Here is a 20370-nt window from a genome sequence, read left to right as displayed (position 1 = left end):
TAGTTCTTTTGTAACAATTTATCGAACTGAAGTTTATGGATTCATAAAAAAACACAAAATTTTCGTATAAAAATAAAAATAGCTTTTTTCCAGCTTTAGAACTCAGACCTCATCAAGGTATCATCGAATTCGTTTAATAAATCGCGATTCCCCCAAGTCAATATGAGGTGCTGATTTTTCTATTAGTTTTATTGGCATGAATTTTTTTGAACTCCATACGAATGACGAATGAACTTTGATAATCTTTTGCTATTCAAATTTAGTACATGAAAAACACCTCATTTTCAGTGAGGAGTGTTTTCTCGGTACCTTTTCTGGTTGTAAATTTTCCTACTTCAATCTATCCTTTCATCCAAGGACGACTTATGGAAAAGAACTGAGTCAAGATGAACTCCGATGAATTAATTTGCGCAGTTGGAAAACCTAAAAGTCCACCCCTTTGCTAATCAACCCACTTTCTTTTTGGGAAGTAGTTCAATTTAGGTCACTCGCTTTCTTTTTCATTCACAACTCCCCCCGAATTTATTTTTTAAAATAACCTCTTTCAATAGAATTTTTGGAGCCTTTTCACTAATTTTCTAATCTCAAAACAATGTAAGGTTGTGAAGCAGAGGACTGAATACTTTGAAGTGAAGGCGGTTGATGTTTCCCTAAAACTTAGTTACCATTTCAAAAGTTTTCGGTTTATGCTTCTAAAAAATTTGCGGTTTTTCTTCGGGTTGCAAATTTTTTGGAAGATTTCTCTAAGAAGATGCAAATGAGGCAATATCTTGTAAGATTATCTTTCTTCGCATCTACATTAAATTTTCCGTTTTTTTGGGTCTGCAAGTCTTTGGTTGAACTCAAACAGTTAATTAAAATTAAAAATTAAATTGCCAGAACCATTGACCAGGTCAGCGTTATGAGCTGAATTAATGTTCTGCCACATACGAAAGGTAGAGTAATATTTAAAAGTATTGCATGTATTTTCTAACTTTTTTGAGAGAAAACATAAGCGGTGAAATTTTGATTAATTTTGAATATCAATTTAATTTTGAAGCAGCTTTCGGTCAGGCAATTATTCACAAAATATTTAGTCCCATTGTGAATTCAAAATGCAAAACTCAACTGTCTCTGACTACTGGTAAATATACTGTCGAATTGAAGAGTGCCGAGTTGCGATCCGATGATAAAGCGAAGACAAAAGAGAGGAAAATGTAAAAATATCTTTAAATTAATACAAAAAACAATGAGGTTAGTTAATGTGCGTTCGCACATAATGTTCCGACCCAGCTCATCCACATTTATGGCCTAATTGTATACCAAATAAGGAAGAAAATGAAATCTTTCCAAAATTCAAATATTATTAAAAAATAATTGATGTAGGAAATAAAAAACACTTCCAACTATAATCACTTAGAGAAGCAATTAATGCCAAATTAGAGGGTCGACGAGAAATGTCAGTATTATGACTACGAGACAAGACAGACAACAAAAATCAAATAAAATCAAACAATATTTACATCCAAAACTCAAAATAACAAAAAACAAAATCAATAATGAAGATAAAAAAGCGTCAAGAAACGGAACCTAAAAAATATGAGATCAGTAGTGGTTGCAACTCGGTACGATAAGACAAAAACAACAAAAAACAGCAAAGTAAAAAAGGCAATTGAATGTTTTTAAAATAAATATGCACTGAAATATGTTTAAGTTCATTCATACATGCATATCAAAAGAACGAGACATTTCATTAACAGGAATAAATTGTCCGTCTACAAAAACGAATGATAAAAACAGACAAAAATCCAATTAAAATTTGCGAGAAGAAAGTGTTCCAGCCGTTATAACCGTAATTTGTTCCGCAAAAGATAAGGCTTAATCAGTTTTGCCTTCTCTGGACACTAAAAATGCAGTATGTGACGTCTGAAAAATGAAGCCAGTTAACAAATTGACACAAAGTACTAAAAAAACGCTAAGTTTTAAAATACATATGTGTTTTGCGAAGACAATTTTTTTCGAAAGTCAGGAAATCCTTAGCTATCAATTGAAATTTTTTGAAAGCTGTCTTTATTCAGAAGTCTTACAAAAGAACAAGAGATACGGACAAAATCAAAAACTGAAATAACTTTCTGCGAGAAATTGGCTTCGAAGCTGTTCAACCAAAAAGAAATGCATTTAAAACATTAGTTATGCTCAAATGTGCTTTTCTGCAGCAAGAATAGTGTAAAGTCTGACTAGGTAAAATTTAGACAAAACAGAACAGCAGAGAGCAAAATTAAAAAAAATAGGTCTACATTTTATTTGAAATTTGATTTCAAAGTCATGAAAAAAAGACGGACTTAACTGAAATCATTAAACAGATGCCTTATTAAGATCATAAGAGGCGGCTGAGACCTGCAATTAATCCAATATTTTCATACGATTACAAGAAGAATATCAAATGTAACAAAAACAAAAAAGTCTATTGAAGTCTAATGTAACGGGAAGTCGAGGCCGTTACAATCTTAATCTATTCACTGAAAAAAGTGAACATTTCAACTGCGCCTATTTTGGCTTGCCAATAATGTGATAACTGATTTATCATTAATGTGACAACACAAAAAGGAAAAAAACATAATTTGTTTATGTCGCTGAGAAATCGATGTCCAAAAATCAAAAATTTTTTGTTAAAACTCAGTTTGTCGGAGCCAAAGAATCAGTACAAAAATATAACTTCACGGTAAATGAGAAATTTCATTCTATCAGAAACAGGATGAGACCTGTTTCTGCTGACCATAAACTACAAAGCTATACGGTACGTAAGCTATAAGAAAAAAGTGGCTAAGCTCTATAATCCATTGTTTATTTTGAAAACAAGTCTTTTTAGAAGTCAAAACGAGCATAAGCTTTAGACTGAAAATAGTTGATTCCCCCTGGAACTCTTCATGTTTTTATAAATATTTTTATGAAACATTAAATGATGAAGATCCTCCTTATTTTTGGATTGTAAAGAAAAAGCGGTTAAACCCAGACTAGGCTTGCTATTGCTTTTCGTTATCTGGGAACACGTAGTTGTTAAAAATAAAATGGATATGGATCAATTTCCAGAAAAGTCTTCATATCAAAAAAAATTTGGACAACTGTCGAGTTAAATTAGCATAAAAACAGGAGCACATTCGAAGGAAGTGCAAGTAAAAGTAGACCTTTTGGAGTTAAGAGAGGTTGTGTTAGCGGTTTTTAGTGTCTTAATGCTGTAAATTTAAACGGAGTGGTATAAAGAGTTTTCGAGTTTTTGCATTTTTGATGGAAAAAGTCTAAAATTTGAATAATTTAGCAAATTTTTTTAGCCAAATGTGGATCAAACAGTTCAACAATACTCTTCTTTTTTTAAGGAAAAAACCGACAACACTATCATTAACAGGTTTCACATGTTTTTCTGAAAAATTACGGAAAATTACGGAAATTGTGATGCAAAACCACAAAAATCAGTCAACTGTCCACAAAACTTCGACAACTCCGTGGAAAAAAAGAATTTTTTCAATATATCTTTTTAATTATATATTCTAGGCTCTACGGGCTTTCTAAAGATACAACTCAGAACCCTCTACGATGAATATATTGATCGGCTAAAATTGTCTGAATCAAAAAGAAAAAAACCCATATGTATATATAGTTCCTTTTTGAACTTCACCTGTCAAATCCGCTGAAACTCTTCAATTGGTTTCAACACAATTTGAGATGAATTGTTGATATTCCATTTTACAATTCGGATATTTGCAGCAAACTTTTTTTTACTGCATTGAATTGTCAGGGCACAAATTTGATTTTTAGAGAAGAATAACGCAAATACCAACTAAAAATAAATCAAGTTATCCAGTGTGAAATACAAGCAGATAAATTGTTTTTATGGATTTTATGTTTTACATTGTTACAGTAACCACCTTAGTAACTATCTAATTTTGTTTACACGTCATGTGAACGGACTGTATACAGAAAAATTTTCTAACAAATATTATAAGTTGGGAGAATGCAATGAAATTTTGAAGGAATATTATGAAGGTTTTTCAGCGCTTAATGTTGAGACAGGTCAACATGGTTTTCTTAGGAAATTTTCGGGATAAAATCTCTGCATATCTTACTAACGTTGGAAAAAAATCCACTGCATCCCGCAATATTTAACAGCAACATTGCAATATTTCTGGAAACGTTTTCAGAAATCACTTTATTCATTTCAAATCACAATCTGCGTTGCGAAGTGCAGACCAGTTGACTATGTTGCAAGATCTTCTAATGTTCGTTTAAGAATGGGTTATCTTGCAAGGTTTTTGTATCCCAGTTCCTCTCAATGGCCAAAAACTAAAGCTAAAGGAATATTTTTATTTTAAGAGAAAACTTTTCTTTAACTTTCGTCTTTAACTTTTCTTTAACTTTCGAAACCGGTACACAACTATGCCTTGAATTAAGTAGAAAGACTAAACCGCATAGACCCTTATTGATGTGCATTGAGTTGCTTTAAGGTAGAACAAAGAAAAAAAAGAGTTTATGGTATCATTTTCCCGAAAAACTTCACGACATAGCAATTTTTGTTTGCTCTTCTCCTAGAGGAAGATTTTTTTTTCTATTTATTGTTCTATTGGTGATGCAACAGCAGCACAATCTATAAAAATACTAAGTAAATAATTATGAGTTTCGTAACTATAAAGATGCTATATGATTCTTACTAACCATTGCAAGATCGTGCTAAGAATTTTAGTGTCTTATTAAAACATTTATGTTCTTTGTATGATCAACAAAATTTTTCATTCCGTGGTACCATTCACGTAAAGTTGCATACAATTTGCTTTCACGTAAAGTTTTTTTTTCGCATTGGTTGATAGTAGTTAAAATTATGAAGCTAAAGCAAACCGACAACGCTCAGCGTAACTTTCGAAAATTATTTATCTTTCAGGATCGAAACCTAACGCCTATTTAACGATAGATTTCAACAGAGTCGTTTTTATGAAGTAATTAGGGAGTGGATTTTGAGGCGGGGCAATAATGCACATGATGGAAATACTTTCTCTACTGCTGTTTATGATACGTTCAACATTTTTTGTCTAATTGTAAATTGATTCTCTTTCAATCCATGTACAATGCAGTTGTGTATTCCTATTTACACAGATATCACTAGTGTTGAAAATAGTCTAATTGGCACCAGAAAAGCTTCATAAAACTTCCTTTGAATAAGATGAAATGTATTGATTCCAACACAACAGAAACAACAGAAATTTAGTTGGAAAATTAACTAGGAAAAGTCAACGTATAAATATTGCAAATCCTTTTGCTTTCTATACCAATTTTGATTGGCTGTTTTTTATAGCATTTTCTTATTTCATGCAAGGCAAAAACACGTGAAATACATATTATTTCAAACTCGATGTTAATTTGCCTATAATTTCAAACCTCTTTTTGGAAACAAAATTTCTTTGTTACAACACAAAATGTTTGCTTTTAAGTTTCATATTTTTTTTCAGGCCGCTTGTAACCCGTGAATGATACAAAATGGCCTATAATGACAGTGAAAATTTCTCGCAACCCACATTAATTTTCAACAACAATAACGAAAATGAAATATTAGACTGCGATTCTACAATCCAACATCAAGACAGTTTTCCGGATATTTTCGTCTTGACAATCCACACAGCGCAGATTCTGTTTTCATCAACCGGAATTCTGGCCAACTTTTTTGTGGTTTTCGTGCTCACATTCAAATCTGTTTTATCTGCAACTGAGATTCTGGTGTTTCAATTGACGTTGCTGGACGGGGTGTACAGTTTATATGCATTCACGGGTGCTTTTTTCTCACTAACCAAAACGTGGGACAGAATAAAGTGTGTGTATCCTGTGGCTCTTTGTATATACTCATATGGACTACATACTTTCCTCATATTTGCAAACCTCATTCTCGTCCTGGTAAGTTAACCATGTTACGTTTTTACAGATTTGTTTTTTTCCGCTAGCCGCCTCCCTCCACCCCCCCCCCCCCCCCCCAAGTAAACGAGGCAGCCCCCATTTGCACACGTTCAAGCGTTATGTATGCGTTAGAATTTTCAATAGCATTTATAAAATACTAATAGGGGTTTGAAAATAAGATCTGGATAACAATAAGTCATTGTATCAGGCAGGTTTTCAGACATTTTCAGAAGGGAGCAAAACGTTAGTATTTAGGGCGTGCCTAATTTTCGGCTACACAGGATTTTTTTTTGGGGGGGGGGGGGGATAGTGAAAAAATCCATTTTTACTATTTGTTGATATCGACCTCTTTTCTCATTAAAACATTGATGTAGTCAAAAAACAGTTGTACCATTTTGTACATGAACGCGTTGAGGTCATAAGATCTAAAAATCTAGTATAAAGAGGATTCCCATCCCTACCGTTTGTGCTGATCAAAATAATGCCTGCCCAATTTATTCAGGATCTAGCTTGGTTCGTTTTGGTTCGTTGATGCTCTCTATAAAAAGTCAGAATGAAAACATATCTAAGCCAAAATAAGATATGATCCAGACTTCAAATTGTTCACGTTGTAAAAAAGTCAGAATAAATCAGTAATATGAACCAGACTCGAGAAGACTCGAAGAGTTCATGAGAAGTCCATGTCGATCTAGAAACTTTGAAATCCAGATTTTAAAACCGCATAATTAAAATCTCCAAACATAATGAAAAAAGCTGCCCAACATTGGGCCTTATAAATTCAGCAGAAATCGGGTGGCTGAGTATAATCTGAAAGGTGATGCATAGATGATATAGAAAACTGAAAAATAAGGCTTCATTCAGACAAATTCGTTCAAACTAGTGGTCCAAAAAACAATTTTAACTGTTTTTTCAATTGGAAATCCTTCAATTTGAATTAATACAACAGCAAAAAGCCAAAGCGATTTGTAGAATAGTAACTGTGAAGTACTTTCAATTATATTGTACAGCGACTTCTATTTTAAACCAACAAAAACCATTAATAGACTCAACTTCGCCCGGGCTAAAATTTCAAACTATTGCTCATTTCGTATTCTGATGCCGTTGACGCTGTCAACATTTAGCCGTTTAACATTTAGCCGTTTTTGCTTGTCGCTGTTTCTTTGTATTGCCTTTTAGTTTATTTTTCTACTGTCAAAGGCCTATTTTTAGAGCTTTTTAAATATAAGTTTAAGTAAACAGGAAACCAATTTTTTGAAATGAACCAGGAGGATTATAACTCACATTACGTGGCCATTTTGCAAAAAGTCAAATTTCAATAAATTTTTTTGGGATCTAGTGAACAGAAAATGTCCCCTTTTTTCAAGATTCACATGTATCTTCGACGATGGATTTTCATTACAAAAACCGTGGAAATAAATTATTTATCTCGTGGAAAAGTCCGACATTTTGCCACGAAAAATCACGGATAAAAATTCACCATTTTTGGGCATGTGATTAGCCTAAGATTTTATCGATGACATTTGTTATTCATTAATTGAGACTAAATTCAATAGCTCAATTGTTCTTGTGAACAGTACTATGTGTAATTGTAAAAGCGCTTATTGTTTTCCTAATCCACTAATTGTATCGAGGGTGAAATTTCTGAAATAAATCAGAAATTAGGCTTTCTTTCATTTTGGTAATCAGATACTGTAACCGTGGAAATGAGCTACTTATAGTTTGATGAAAACTAGTGTGGCTTATGGCGTTGAACAGTGACAAAAGATTTTCCCAGTTCTTCATCTTAGCGTTTTGTGAAAATGGGGGCACATATAACCCTTGAAGGAATTGTGATATAAATTAGCCTATTGTGAGTGTAATCTGTACAAATCTAACGATCTTGCAACTCTCATCTTACAACATGGGTCATGGAAAATTCCAATAAAACTGAGTATGTATACCCATTTGAAGCAAAATGGCCACACAATGTGACTAATTGGAGGTCAAAATGCGAAAGACATGCCTGCGTCACGATATGATAGCATTGCTCTCAAAGGCAGCGGGAACATGCTGTGAGAACTTTTATAATTTTATGATGTTTATAAAAGAAAATCCTACATAATTAGAGCGCAGGGCATAAAATATGTAAAATCAGGGCTAAATTTGCGCTGACCGGCTATGCCGGGGGGGGGGGGTTTAATTGACCAGAAATTGACACATCACCAGTTATAGTTAATTTATCAGCAGCTATCTTATATTTTATTACTGAGTCAACTAACCCTGAATGTTTTACTAATGATTAACCACCCAAAAGAAAGAGTAAAACTACATGTTATTCTTCTTATTGGAATCGATGAAGTTCACTACACGGCCGTGAATGTGAGGCAAAAATCATTGATAAGTTTTTTTTTGAAACTAACAACTTCGGCTCTTTACTATTGTTCTTCATTGTAGTAGTCCTTAATTTTTGTAAAACGACATGGGAGAGGGAGAGTAAGATATATCATTTAGGTCAAATTAGACAAGTTAATTAGGTGTTGGAAATAAACTTTCTTTCTTAAAGGGTTATTGTTTCGAAGGCGCCAGAGAGGTGATTTGAGTGATATATTTTAAACAAACAAGTTAATGAACAAAAGCATATTGAGCTGTCGATATAATTAGTTGAATTAGCAAAGTTGTATTTGTGCATCAGGCTAAAGTCGAAGTGAGTTATTTAAGTAAACTAGAGAGCGAAGATTTGAAGTGAACTAGATTCTTTGAACGGAATTGGAAATTCAATTTGAAGTAAACAAATGTGCTATTTTGAAGTGACATTGATAAGGGGGGTAGCAGAACTTGGTGCCCTGCAAATGTGGGAGTTGTATTAAGCGGACGCTTATGAAATTTTAATGTCAGGTACACCCAATGGTCCCATCAGGCTGCTATACCTTTTGGGCCAATCCGACCATTCAAATCCAAATTATTAGCACCGGAAGTGGCGTGATTTGAAGGTTTTCGATATTTTAAATGGAAAAATGACTGTTTGAGTATGATATAAAGCTAGTTAAGGGTTGCAACGGGTATCAAGTCCAGAGTACTGTATGAGATGATCATGGAAAAGGAGTTAGGATCACTTTTCGGTATTCTGCGGTAAATAGGCTGTGTTTTTACCGGAAGACAGTTAGCACTTAAATTGAAATAGTAATTTCTCTAAAAGTTGAAGTCGGATTGACCTGAAAATTGGGGGATAGACTAAGTTGGGTACGATGAATTCGAACTTCAAGTCGGATTTGAACCCAGACCAACCCGCACGGAACTAGCGCACGCTGGTGCTGCGGGACGTAAAATTTGAATTGCTCGTGGAGTATTGGTAGTAGCCTTATGATTTTGTGAGGGTTAGTGTAACTTTTCAAGGGCTTTCTAATGGTGCTATTTTTAACTTCCAGGGGCGACCAGAAGTTGGTGCTTCGGGTTGACCCGAGTGCCGAAATCTGGAAGTTGGCATTTTTGAGTGGCCGAAATATTTTGAAATGGTAATAATATAATAACCTGAGACAATTAGTGACAAAAAATACCCACCCCGGTCAATTTTGACGAACTCGGATTTTTCGGGTTTCGGCACCCACGACTCCTTAAAATTTTAAAATTGCAAACGACTCGCAACGGCTAATCGATAGGTCACGAAACTTGGCAGGCATGTTGGTGGCACCCTATAGTTACTAGAAAATTTCACCCGAAGACGTTTTGTACACTACTTCGCAAGTTATTAGGTATGGAAATTTGGGGTCATCCGGGAGGTCGATGAAAAATGTGCGCGGTCATTGCTCGTGTTCTATTAGGAGTTAGGTGATAAAAATTGGTGAGTAGGTGTAACTATGATAGGACTTTCCGCGCCAATAATTGTTTTTTACCAAATTGACTCTTCATTTTTGGCTATTGACCCATAAGTGACCTCTAGAGGTCAAACTTTTGGGCTTTTAGGAATATTAGATTCATCGGTGGTTTTCAACTGGGGAATTGCACGAAATAGATTCAAAATTGGAAATTACAATTGGTCTTTGGCTTAGGGTTGAGTTTGGTTATCTTTTCATCACATGATTTTTGGCAGGTATTGATTGCAGCTAGTTAATTTGATAGCAGAAATAAAGGAATAAGTGCTTTTCAGAGCAACGTTCAATGTTTACTAAGCAAACACTGATTGGCATGTCAAGTGCATGTATGAGATGAAGTGGAGTGGGTTTGTTTAAATAAGAGTCCAAAGATCGTTTACTTAAGATAAGGAGAATGTTGAATAATGGTTGCTAGCAGTTGAATGGTTTGCATAGCAAACGAAGCCCTCATACAGAATGTAATAGATTTAAAGTTAAAGTTGCAATATTTACTCAAGAGATTAAAGTTTGTTTGCTTAAGATAAGAGCCTATTGGTGGAGTATAAATTGAAGTGACACAGAAGTTTGAGAAAGAGAGAGAAGCAGACTTTGGAGATTTTGGGAGAACTACAGAAGTTTAGTTTCGAACAAGCGAGAGAAAGTAGTTGGTTTAGTGGGACTTAACTTTAAAAGAATTGTAATGGCAAGACCAGATGGGATACTGTGAGCTTTTTTGGTTTAGTTCATTTTGGGTAAGTGAACCACGGATCTTGGTAATATTATTTTAATACTCTTATAAATTGTCTTGAATTTGTCTTTTCCATTGATGTGCAAGTAATTCTCTTACCTTTGTTATCCATATAACTAGAATTGATCTTACGAGCTCAATTGTGAATTAACTTATTTCAAGGCAATCTAATTGGCAACAGCATACAAGAGTGGAACAGGGCAAATTGCAGAGTAACGTAGTAACGTTTGCTTCACCAATTCAAAACCTTTGGTTTATATTGTTTGATCGATTTTCTGGGCGACAGAGTCCCCTCACTGATGAGCCTAGGTAGAAATTCAGAAGACTACATTCTTACTCGCTCTCTCACTGATGCGCACTTTTTCTTCGTTGAATTGTTAAGATACAACTTTCTTCTTTTGGATTCAGAATGTCATTGATGTAAAAATAGATCGAATAAATTCCGAAAATATTGTACTTGGACAAAAATATTTAACCATCATTAAACGCCTTTTCCTGACAACACAGACATGCAAACAGTTAGAAAAACAGTAAATATTTGTTCTTCATGATATCTCCTAATCTCAATCTACAAGAAAATTTGTTTGTTTGTAAGGCAAATAATCTTGAAGCACCAAAAACTTGCAACTCGGAGAGTTTTACTTAAAAGTCGTCCCTGATAGACCAGAATAAAAAACACAGCGCCAGAGCCAAAAATGTACAAATAAGAAACATATAGCACTCAAAGAGAAGTCCCCGAAAAGGCAAAAGACAAGAAGCTGAATAATTACAAAGGTTAATTTTAAACTAAAAAAAAATAAAAATCGAGCATAAGTTGGTTTCTACATAACGGGCAAAACATGAAAAAGCAAATTATGCGACTCAAAAACTTCCAGAAATAATCCCAATTTTTTGAAAACGTTTATGCGCAGGGAATCAATCACTCATGTGAAGTACAATTATATGTTTTGGAGTAGCTTCTCTAGTTTGTGGAAGCAGAGCGTCATTTTATTTCCCACATGTCTCGTAATCAAATTATATTAATATAAATTAAAAAGCGAGCAATTTTCCATATTTTTAGTATCTCGAAGATATCATCCAATTCTCTGGATAAAACGGTAACATGGAGTTTCATGTTTCCATTTTTCACTATCCCAAACGCATATAAAAAGCTGTATTGGTATACATTTTGCCTGTAAACGTTCAGATCTCTTAGTTCAATTTTATTTTCTTTTCTCAGCCCAATGAAAATCCTATGACTACATTTTTGTAGGTGCCTGCTCGCTCAAACATTTTACCGAAGGAAATATATTTTTCATTATTTTTTTGTTTCTTTTGCTGTATTTTTCATTTTCTTTTTCACAAATAAACTCAAAATGAATTGTTTTAAAAGGTCGCCAAATTTGCACAGGGAAGTTCCGAGAGCAATGGATTGTTTTTCTATTTTTTAAAAAAACGCATATTCACGGAGTGGTTGAGTTTTCAAAGCTTGCGCTCATATTGCATTAACATCACCTGGCGTAATGAATACTTTTCCAAAAATATATTTCTTTTTTGTCGGAGAGATAAATCAGAGTTTAATTCGTGTTTTTGCCAGGAACTGATTCCTTGAATTCCAACTAAACATTATGTCATTGTCTAAAGCCAAACAATTGTAGATATCTAATTTCAATTTATGAATAAGAGAAGTAGGAAGCTTTTATGCAAAAGAACATTAACGAGACTTTTTTGCCATATATAATCAAAAGGTGATGCTGTCTTGATATGCCCAAAATTTATAGTTTAATAAACTTTTGCTTAGTTTACAAACAAGTTTTTTTTGTACTTTATCTGTATATGTGAACAAGGCGGCTCGGTAATGTGCAATCGCACATAAGGTTCCGACCCCGCTCATCCCCAATTTGGCATAATTGTCTACCAAATGAGGAACAAAACTGGTGTATGAACGAAAAGATAGCCTTCAAAGCAAATAAATCAGTGGAATAAAAAAATGATGCATTAGATTGATGAGATATGCCAATATTAAGAAAGCGAGCGAAGACGAACGGCAAAATCAAACAACAACAAACATTAATTACATCAAAAATTTTCTTAAAAAACAAAACTTAATAACAAAGTCAAAATAGCGCCAGATTGATTGAAAAAAAAAACAAAATAGCTTGTAATTCACCAGCAAAAAATGGTTATTCACCAGGTGATAACAAAGCTTGGTAACAATTAGACAAAAAAGAACAGAAACTTTAAAGTTAGAAAATTCGCTGATCTTTTTTTTTAAAAACAATTAGTTTCAAAGTAATCAAAACCATAAGGAATCAACTAAAATATCCCATAGGTTTGCCATTACCAATGCTTCTACAGAAGGGAATTAAGAACTCTTGGTATTCAATTTTTTACGCAGTTACAAAAAGAACAACAAATAGACAACAGACTAAAAATCATAAAACTTGCCAGAAAATGCTTTGGAAGCCGTAAAGCCATACTTTGGCCCCCAAAATATGTTCGATTGCACCTCGGTCGAACACCGATAATGTATTATGTGGCCGCTCATTAATGAAAATAAGCAACAATTAGACAAAAAAGAAGAAAGTGCAAAATTATGTAATAATTGTTTTTTTTTCGAAAAAAATTTATTTCCAAAGACATAAAAGCCGTTAATTACAAAAAGAAAAATTTGAAGAGGTTCGTCCATTCTTCCAAAGGAAGCCCTTGAAACCTGCAATTATCCAGAAAATGTCTTACGTCTGCAAAAAGAACGTCAAATATGACAAAAATCAAAATTGCATTTACTTTCTTTTTAATAACCCGTGTGGAAGCCAGTAAAGTCATAATGAATTCTCTGAAAACAGTAGATTTTGTGACACCAATTCCTTTTGACACCATCCATAGAAATGTATTATGTGACCTCTCTTTAATGAAAGTAGGTAACAATTAGACCAAAAATAATAAAAGCAAGATTATGTAATACTTGTTTTTAACGAAAAAAAAATTTATTTCCAAAGACATGAAAGCCATTAATTACAAAATGAAAAAAATGAATAGGTTCGTTTATTCTTTCATAGGAAGCCCTCGAGAACTGCAATTATCCAGAACAAGTTTTACGTCTTCAAAAAGAACGTCAAATATGACAAAAATCAAAAATTAATTTACTTTTTTTTGTGAAAAACCCGTGTCGAAGCCAGTAAGTCATAACGAATTCTTTAAAAACATTAGATTTTGTGACACCAATCGCAGTAGACACCTTCTCTTGAAAAGCATAATGTCATCTCTAACATTTAATTAACGAGACCAGGTAACAAACGGACAATAAAAGGAACAAAATTGCGAAGTTGAAATGGTTTTTTTTCCATTTTGGAAAACAATTGTTTTCAAAGTCATTTAAGCCATTATCTATCTTTTAATATCAGAACATCGGCTAATCTACTCTTCCAGGAAAAACCAATCGAACCGGGTCATTGTACAGGAAATTAAGTACGGCGAAAAAGACAAAGTAAAAAACGACAGTTAAAGACAATATTATAAAATTCAATTAAATTCTTCGAGAAAGTACTGTCGAAGCGGTAAGAAACCACAATCTATATCTTTAAGGATTTAAATATCATCAATTATGCGTTATTTTTAACGCGAAAAATGTGATGTATGAATTGACAATAACGTGATAATTTGACAAAACTAGAAAACATGAAAAATGGGCGACCACCTAAAAATTAAAAAAAAAATTGTGAAATCTAGTAGTAACAAAGCCAGAACACCATAACTTAAGGCGTAAAACCGCAACAAAACTGAATTTGAATTAATCAGTAGGAAGGAGCACTCTTTGATTGCTGACACTAAGCTACAAGTTGACCAAATTAAGAGAAAAATGCAGGCAAAGTTCAATAAGCCATTTTTTATTTAAAAATCAAATATTTTAAAATTCAAAACGACCATAAGCTTTCAAGCAGTCAATTAGATAAAATAATTTTGAGCTAATTAGGAAGCCAATAGGACCTATCACTAGTGAGCTTTGATTTGAAATGTTCTGTTATTTAATTAATATAAAAAAGATCAAATATTTTTTTATAAAAAACCGACTGACGACAATCCGAAATATTTTTGGATTGTAACGGTACAAATTGGTACAAAACTAGTCCTGCTAATGCTGATTGTCCATTAGCAATTTTTAATTTGAGGAATGTCATTGATATAGATATTTTGTTAGTAAAAAAAAATAAAACAGAAATGCTGCGTTTTTGATAATCAACGAATAAAGTTAGCAGAAAACGACAAAGTTTTATTTACAGAGCACTCTCATTGGAAGTTGAAGTGGAATTAGCCCCTTTTTCAGTCTACAAAGATTTCGTTAGTGGTGTTTGGGTTTTGCACTCCCTGCAGATTTAATCAGAGTGGACTAAAGAAACTTATTTCGCGCTGTTTTTGATGAAAAAGTCTGAATTTTGTTAAATATTTAGCCGGAATTTATGACAAAAAAGTTCAATGGAAATAGCCGACAATATATTTTGTCTTGAAACGTAAAATCAACAACATTTTCGTCAAAAATTTTATTAAATTTTATCAAAATTGGCGAAATTTTAGTCAAAAATTCCGAAAAAAGGTGAATAAAATCAACGGAATTCACTCTATTTTCTCAAAAGTTTAAACCTCGATATCTCCCTGTCAAAAACGAAAATAAAAAAAATCTTTTTTTTATTCCATATTCTACGCTGGACAAGCTTTCTAATGATACCAGTCTCAACTCTCTACGATGAATATATCGATCGGCCAAAATTGACTGAACAAAAAAAAACCCATTTGAGTATATAGTTCCTCCCCCCTCAAGAAGGGTCGGAACAATAATTAGATCGGTTTGAAATTTTTGCTCATTATGCGAAAAAATAAAGCGAATGTCTTTTGCTCTGGAGATGAGATTTGTTTGATGTACGTTTTTAAGTTTGCGTTGGCGTACTTTGATGCTAATGAATGCAGCTGATTTTGTAAAAAAGGGAAAGTGTTTTGAATCTTCAGTCTTTTTGACTCGTGATAATTGCTGTATCATATCAAAGTTTTAAAACAGAAATCAATCATAGCATTTTGCTGAATCTTTTTAAGTCTGACCAGATTATGCTCATGTTTTTTTTTCAAGTTGCAGACAGTAAAATTCATAGTAATAATGTTTTCTGGAACAATCTTGACAGTGAAATTTCGAATTCTCGATGCTTCATAGCCACTTTACTCATGCAATGTGTGAATGCTCTAGGCTGTCCCATTTCCAAACGTGTAAAATTTGAAAAAGAAAAAATTTTGTTGGCGAATAATAAAAAACCACGAGATATACAAGAAATAACTCAACCACAATTACTGCCGCAGTCGAAAAATAATAGAAAAAAAATAAAAATTTATAGATTTTTCAAATTAATTGATTATTTATAAATATTTATAAACCTCTGGAAAAAAATGCAAAATTTATCAAAAAAATTGTAACCTTTTAACCCTTTTGTAACGTTTTCTTTTTTTAAAAAATTTTGCAACAACTTGCATTAATTAGTAAACCCTGTTTATAAAGCAATGCGTATATTTGTAAACTTGTTGTAAAATAATGGAAGTGTTTGCAAACTGTTTCTAAATAAGGTCAAGAGTTTACAAAATTTTTACAAATTAAGCAAAAGTTTCGGAATTTTTTTCAAAAAAAATTGTAAAAATGATGCATCTTTGTTGCGGTGCAAAATTATTTGAATCACATGCTTAGAAGTGCTTTATATCTCTTTATGCTTAATAATATCATGCTCGAAAAGAAAAATTGATTTTGATAGCATCGTTTGAATTTAGGAACATTTGGTTTCAGCACGTGGTTAATTATTATTGTTTTCGTCATCTTGCTCGAATTGCAATAAAGGTCATATGAAAGGCCATTGCTAACCGTAACATAACGGCCTCCTTGCCTCCTTGCACTGCATCAAAACCTGCTGAAGCAAGAAGCGTAATAATGGCGTCCTGAAGGTTCTCTGCGGCTTTATGCTTAATAATCTCACACTCGAAAAGAACAATTGATTTTGATAGTATCGTTTGAATTTAGGAACATTTGGTTTCAGCACGCGGTTAATTATTATTGTTTTCCTCGTCTTGCTTGGATTGCACTGAAGGTCATATGAAAGGTCATTAATAATCATAACATAACGGCCTCCTTGAACTGCTTCAACTTTCTTAATGCATCAATGAAATTGGTTTTTTGGTTAAGTGCTCAATTTCGTTATTAAGTATTTCTCAGGGACCCATCGAAAATTTATCGATACCCTCTGAAAATAAATACATTCTTGTGTGCCAGATTTGTACAGTTTTAATTTACATTTTCTTGCTGTCATTCCTCGTCTGTATGCTCTGTTGTTCATTCTACATCTGTGTCATGTTCCTTGTCAGATCATACTGACGGCATGTCAGTATCATCTTTCATTAGAAGACAAGCTTGTTGACTGGTAGTGTAATTAGTCCAGATGATGTTGATGTTTTCAATTTATTAACTCGAACTTTTTTATCATTTCCATCAAAGACCTTTGTTACTCGTCCCATTGGCCTCAGAGTGGGTGGTGTGTTCTATTCCTTGATTATTACTACATCATTGATGTAAAAATTTGTTTGTCCCGTTTGCCATTTTTTCCTTTGTTTAAGGTTTGACAAATATTCTGTCGACCACTTTTTCCAACAGTCTCCGATAAGATTGTCCATCCTCTATTCTGTCTTTTTTATGAATTTGGTTCTTTGCCAGTTGTTTTTGGTTGAGTCAATACTGTGATTGGTCGTCCTATCAAAAAGTGACCTGTGTAAATACTAGGGCATCATTGGCATCCTTTGAAACGGACGTAATAGGCCTTGAATTTAAGATTGATTCAATTTCTGCCAACAACATTTTGAAGTTTTGGAAAAACAGTTTTGTTTTTCTAATGCGGCGGTATACGTCGCGTTTCGACGGAATAGTAAGCAAATTAATATTGTTCTCCTTGCCGAACGTTGAAATCAAAAATTTAAAGTCGTGAGTACCTAAGCCTTGTCAAATTTCCAACTCTCCCTTGGTCCAAGTGAAAGTTGTTGAATTGTCGCTGTGTACTTCGTAAAGAATACCTCGACAAGATAAAAATCTTTTAACGGCTGCAAAACAGTCGTTGGCGGTCAGAGAGATAACAGGCTCTATGTGAACTGCCTTTGTAATGAAGCAAGAAAAAAATCGTAACGTATGCTTTCAAAAGCGTTAGAAATCGACGTTTTGTGTATAACGGTCCACAATAGTCGAATCCGCAATGATTGAACGCAAATGACAACACTACTCGTTCTTGAGGTAGATTTCCCATCTGAGGCTGTTACAATTTGGCATCAAAATGGATACATGGTTTGCATCTGATATCAGAAACCTTTCACTACAGAGAGCCCTCAGGGTATCCAAATAGTTTTCTCGAAGCGTGTATAACATCAGTTGAGGTCCTCCGTGAAGATTTGTTTCGTGTGTTTCTCGAATAAGTATTTCACTGATAGGCAACTTCCTTGGAATAAGAACTGGAAATCTTCAGTCGGTTTTTTCAGGTGAAGTGGCTGGGCGTCCCCCAACTCGAATCTTTTCACTTTCTTCATCAAAAAATGGCGAGAAGCTGGAAAGATTGCTGTTTTCATGAACTTTTGTCTTCTGTGTCTCCCCTTAATCGCTGCTCCATAGGAGTTACCAAAATATTTTCTTTCTCTGGTTTCGTCTGGGCGGAATTGATGTACTCTTTCACTGGAGTTATCTGTATTCCCGGCAGACAAGGTGGACAGCTGATCCCAAAATCTCCGGCTCAACCTAAATCAATGTTGACATCATCGTTTGAGACCTCAACACCATCTACGCCTCCAACGCTTTTAAGACAACCTGTGCCCCCAGCCCTACCTATACCTAGGGAACTAGTAGAAAAAGAGGTCGTACCTTTATCTTCGCCCCCGGTGCTGACAAGACAACCTAGTCTCCCGGCCCTACCTGTTCCCTAAGAAATACCGGCTGAAATTGAGTTCCAGGTTTTGTCAGTGCCCCTGGAGCTGAAAAGACAACCCGGGCCTCCAGCCCTACCTAAACGTTAAGGAGCAGTGGTAACTAAAGAGGTCCACGTGCCTTGCCAATTCTTGACTTGATGTAAGTATTTAGGCCCCCGGCCCTACCTATGACACCAACCCTCTCTGGTCGAGTGGATTCGTGTTCGTTGCGTTGCCGAATGTCTTGTTTTGTCGCATCATTACTGCTGTTGGTTTTATCTACCGTAAGTTGATCCCTGATGATCTTGTATTCATGAAGAAAGTTTTGCTGTTTGAAGCTGTAGAGTTGAAGTTGTCCTTCGTATATATTTTTTCCTTGTAAAGGGACTGAATTTTGATTCTGGATCATTGGTTGAGACGTAGACTCTTTACTATCTCTTCCTTTGGTTTGGCGTTGAAGAGCAGGATTTTGTGCGTTTCGACATTTTTGTTGTCCTTTGTTTCACTTTTGAAGAATGAACTCTTCTCTTGATGCTGCTCATGAACATTTGGATATAGGTAAATATTTTTTACGCTTTTGTATAGACGAATTTCAATTTATCATCAACAAAATTACCTTATTTTCTTCTGATGAGATCTTTGTCACGTTTTCAGATTGTATTTTTACTTCATTTGTTGTCTCTTTTCCTGTAGGTGACAAGATTTCAAGTGAAGGTCGAGAGTTTTCAGGTTGCCGCAACAACTCTGGTCCTTTCCACCGAAGCTTATGGTTCAACAAATCAGCTGCTGCCAAACGTCTTGGAGCAGAATCCACTGGAGTTTTTTCTGTTGGAACATTCCAACTAGCAGGACAACACAAAGTTCCAACCTTGGCACAAAAACTGATTTGATTAGTGCAACTCTTTTTTTTGCTGTAAGCATTTTTGTTTCAATCAAGTTGTCTGTCTCTTGTCAGATGAAAAGGACAGCTGCATATGCTGTAGTTGAAGCGTCGCAAAAGACGTGCAACCGCAAATTTGATTTCTTGGCCGGCTTCAGAACCTTCCGTTGTCAAGCCAGCCAAGAAATCAACCTAATTTTTTCTAGATCCTTCAGTTGTGCTCGAAATTGCAGGTACTGCTCTAGAATTGGGTCCACTGAAGGTTGATCCTAGCTAATCTTGTGCGTTCACAACACTTGAACAAAGGATTTGTGTTGAATATTCGTTGGTGATAGCCATCCGAGTGGGTCAAATAAACGTGAAACTTCTGAGAGGATTTGCTTTTAGTAAACGAAGTTCCCTTGTTAAATTTTACTTTTAAATCAAATTTATCAGGTTTTGGATTCCACATTATCTCAAGTTTTTTAATGGCATAGTCTTTGCTTTCACTTATCTTCTCGTCTTCCGTTTCTCTGAAAGTCTTGATAAAAGTCTTGAGTTGTTAGATACCCATTTCCGTATATCAAAACCTGCTGAAGCAAGTAGCGTAATAATGGTATCTTGGAGCTTCTCTGCGGCTTTTGAACATTCTCATAAACTGATCATCCACATGCCTATCCTTTGTTAGTGATAACCGAAGTTTAGTGTTCATATCTTCGGCAAGAACTTGTAGGGGTCGAATTGAATGGAAAGACAAGGAAGCAATGCCGTATTTGACCCTAGTCATGCGATAAGTTTCAATTGCGTCCGAATTTGGATCTTTCCACAATATTTGTTGGCAGTCTTTGTCTTCTTTGTCCGATTCCATTTGTCTGTACGTTTTTGCAATGTCAGCAAAAAGTGCCACTAGATGTAGTGCAAACCGAACAAGAATGCTGAAAAGGTTATTCGGATTTTCGGTTCCACCATGAGTCTGTCGTTAACAAATACGCCTCTTGTTGTCTTTGTGGATCCCTCGAAAACGACATTCAAAATGAGGGTTGTGCTTGACTCTCTGAACACACAAAGAGGACAACGAT

At 34.5% G+C, this 20370-nt stretch overlaps 1 protein-coding gene across 4 annotated transcripts in view; it reads left to right on the top strand.

Annotated features, from left to right (window-relative positions):
* The window catches only part of LOC142345786 (uncharacterized), a 147432-nt gene that overhangs the window by 47557 nt on the left and 79505 nt on the right, over positions 1-20370 (top strand). For all 4 annotated transcript variants that reach the window (XM_075398136.1, XM_075398147.1, XM_075398156.1 and 1 more), the window contains exon 2: positions 5475-5913. In XM_075398136.1, coding sequence (XP_075254251.1) covers positions 5503-5913 — 411 coding nt within the window. In that variant the 5' untranslated portion in view covers positions 5475-5502. The remainder of the gene's footprint in view (positions 1-5474; positions 5914-20370) is intronic.

The sequence above is a fragment of the Convolutriloba macropyga genome, chromosome 1 (assembly GCF_964194025.1).
Source record: "Convolutriloba macropyga chromosome 1, txConMacr16.3, whole genome shotgun sequence".
NCBI classification, from domain to species: domain Eukaryota; kingdom Metazoa; phylum Xenacoelomorpha; order Acoela; family Convolutidae; genus Convolutriloba; species Convolutriloba macropyga.
The sequence above is the reverse complement of the archived record's forward strand: the minus strand, read 5'-3'. Positions and strand labels throughout refer to the sequence as shown.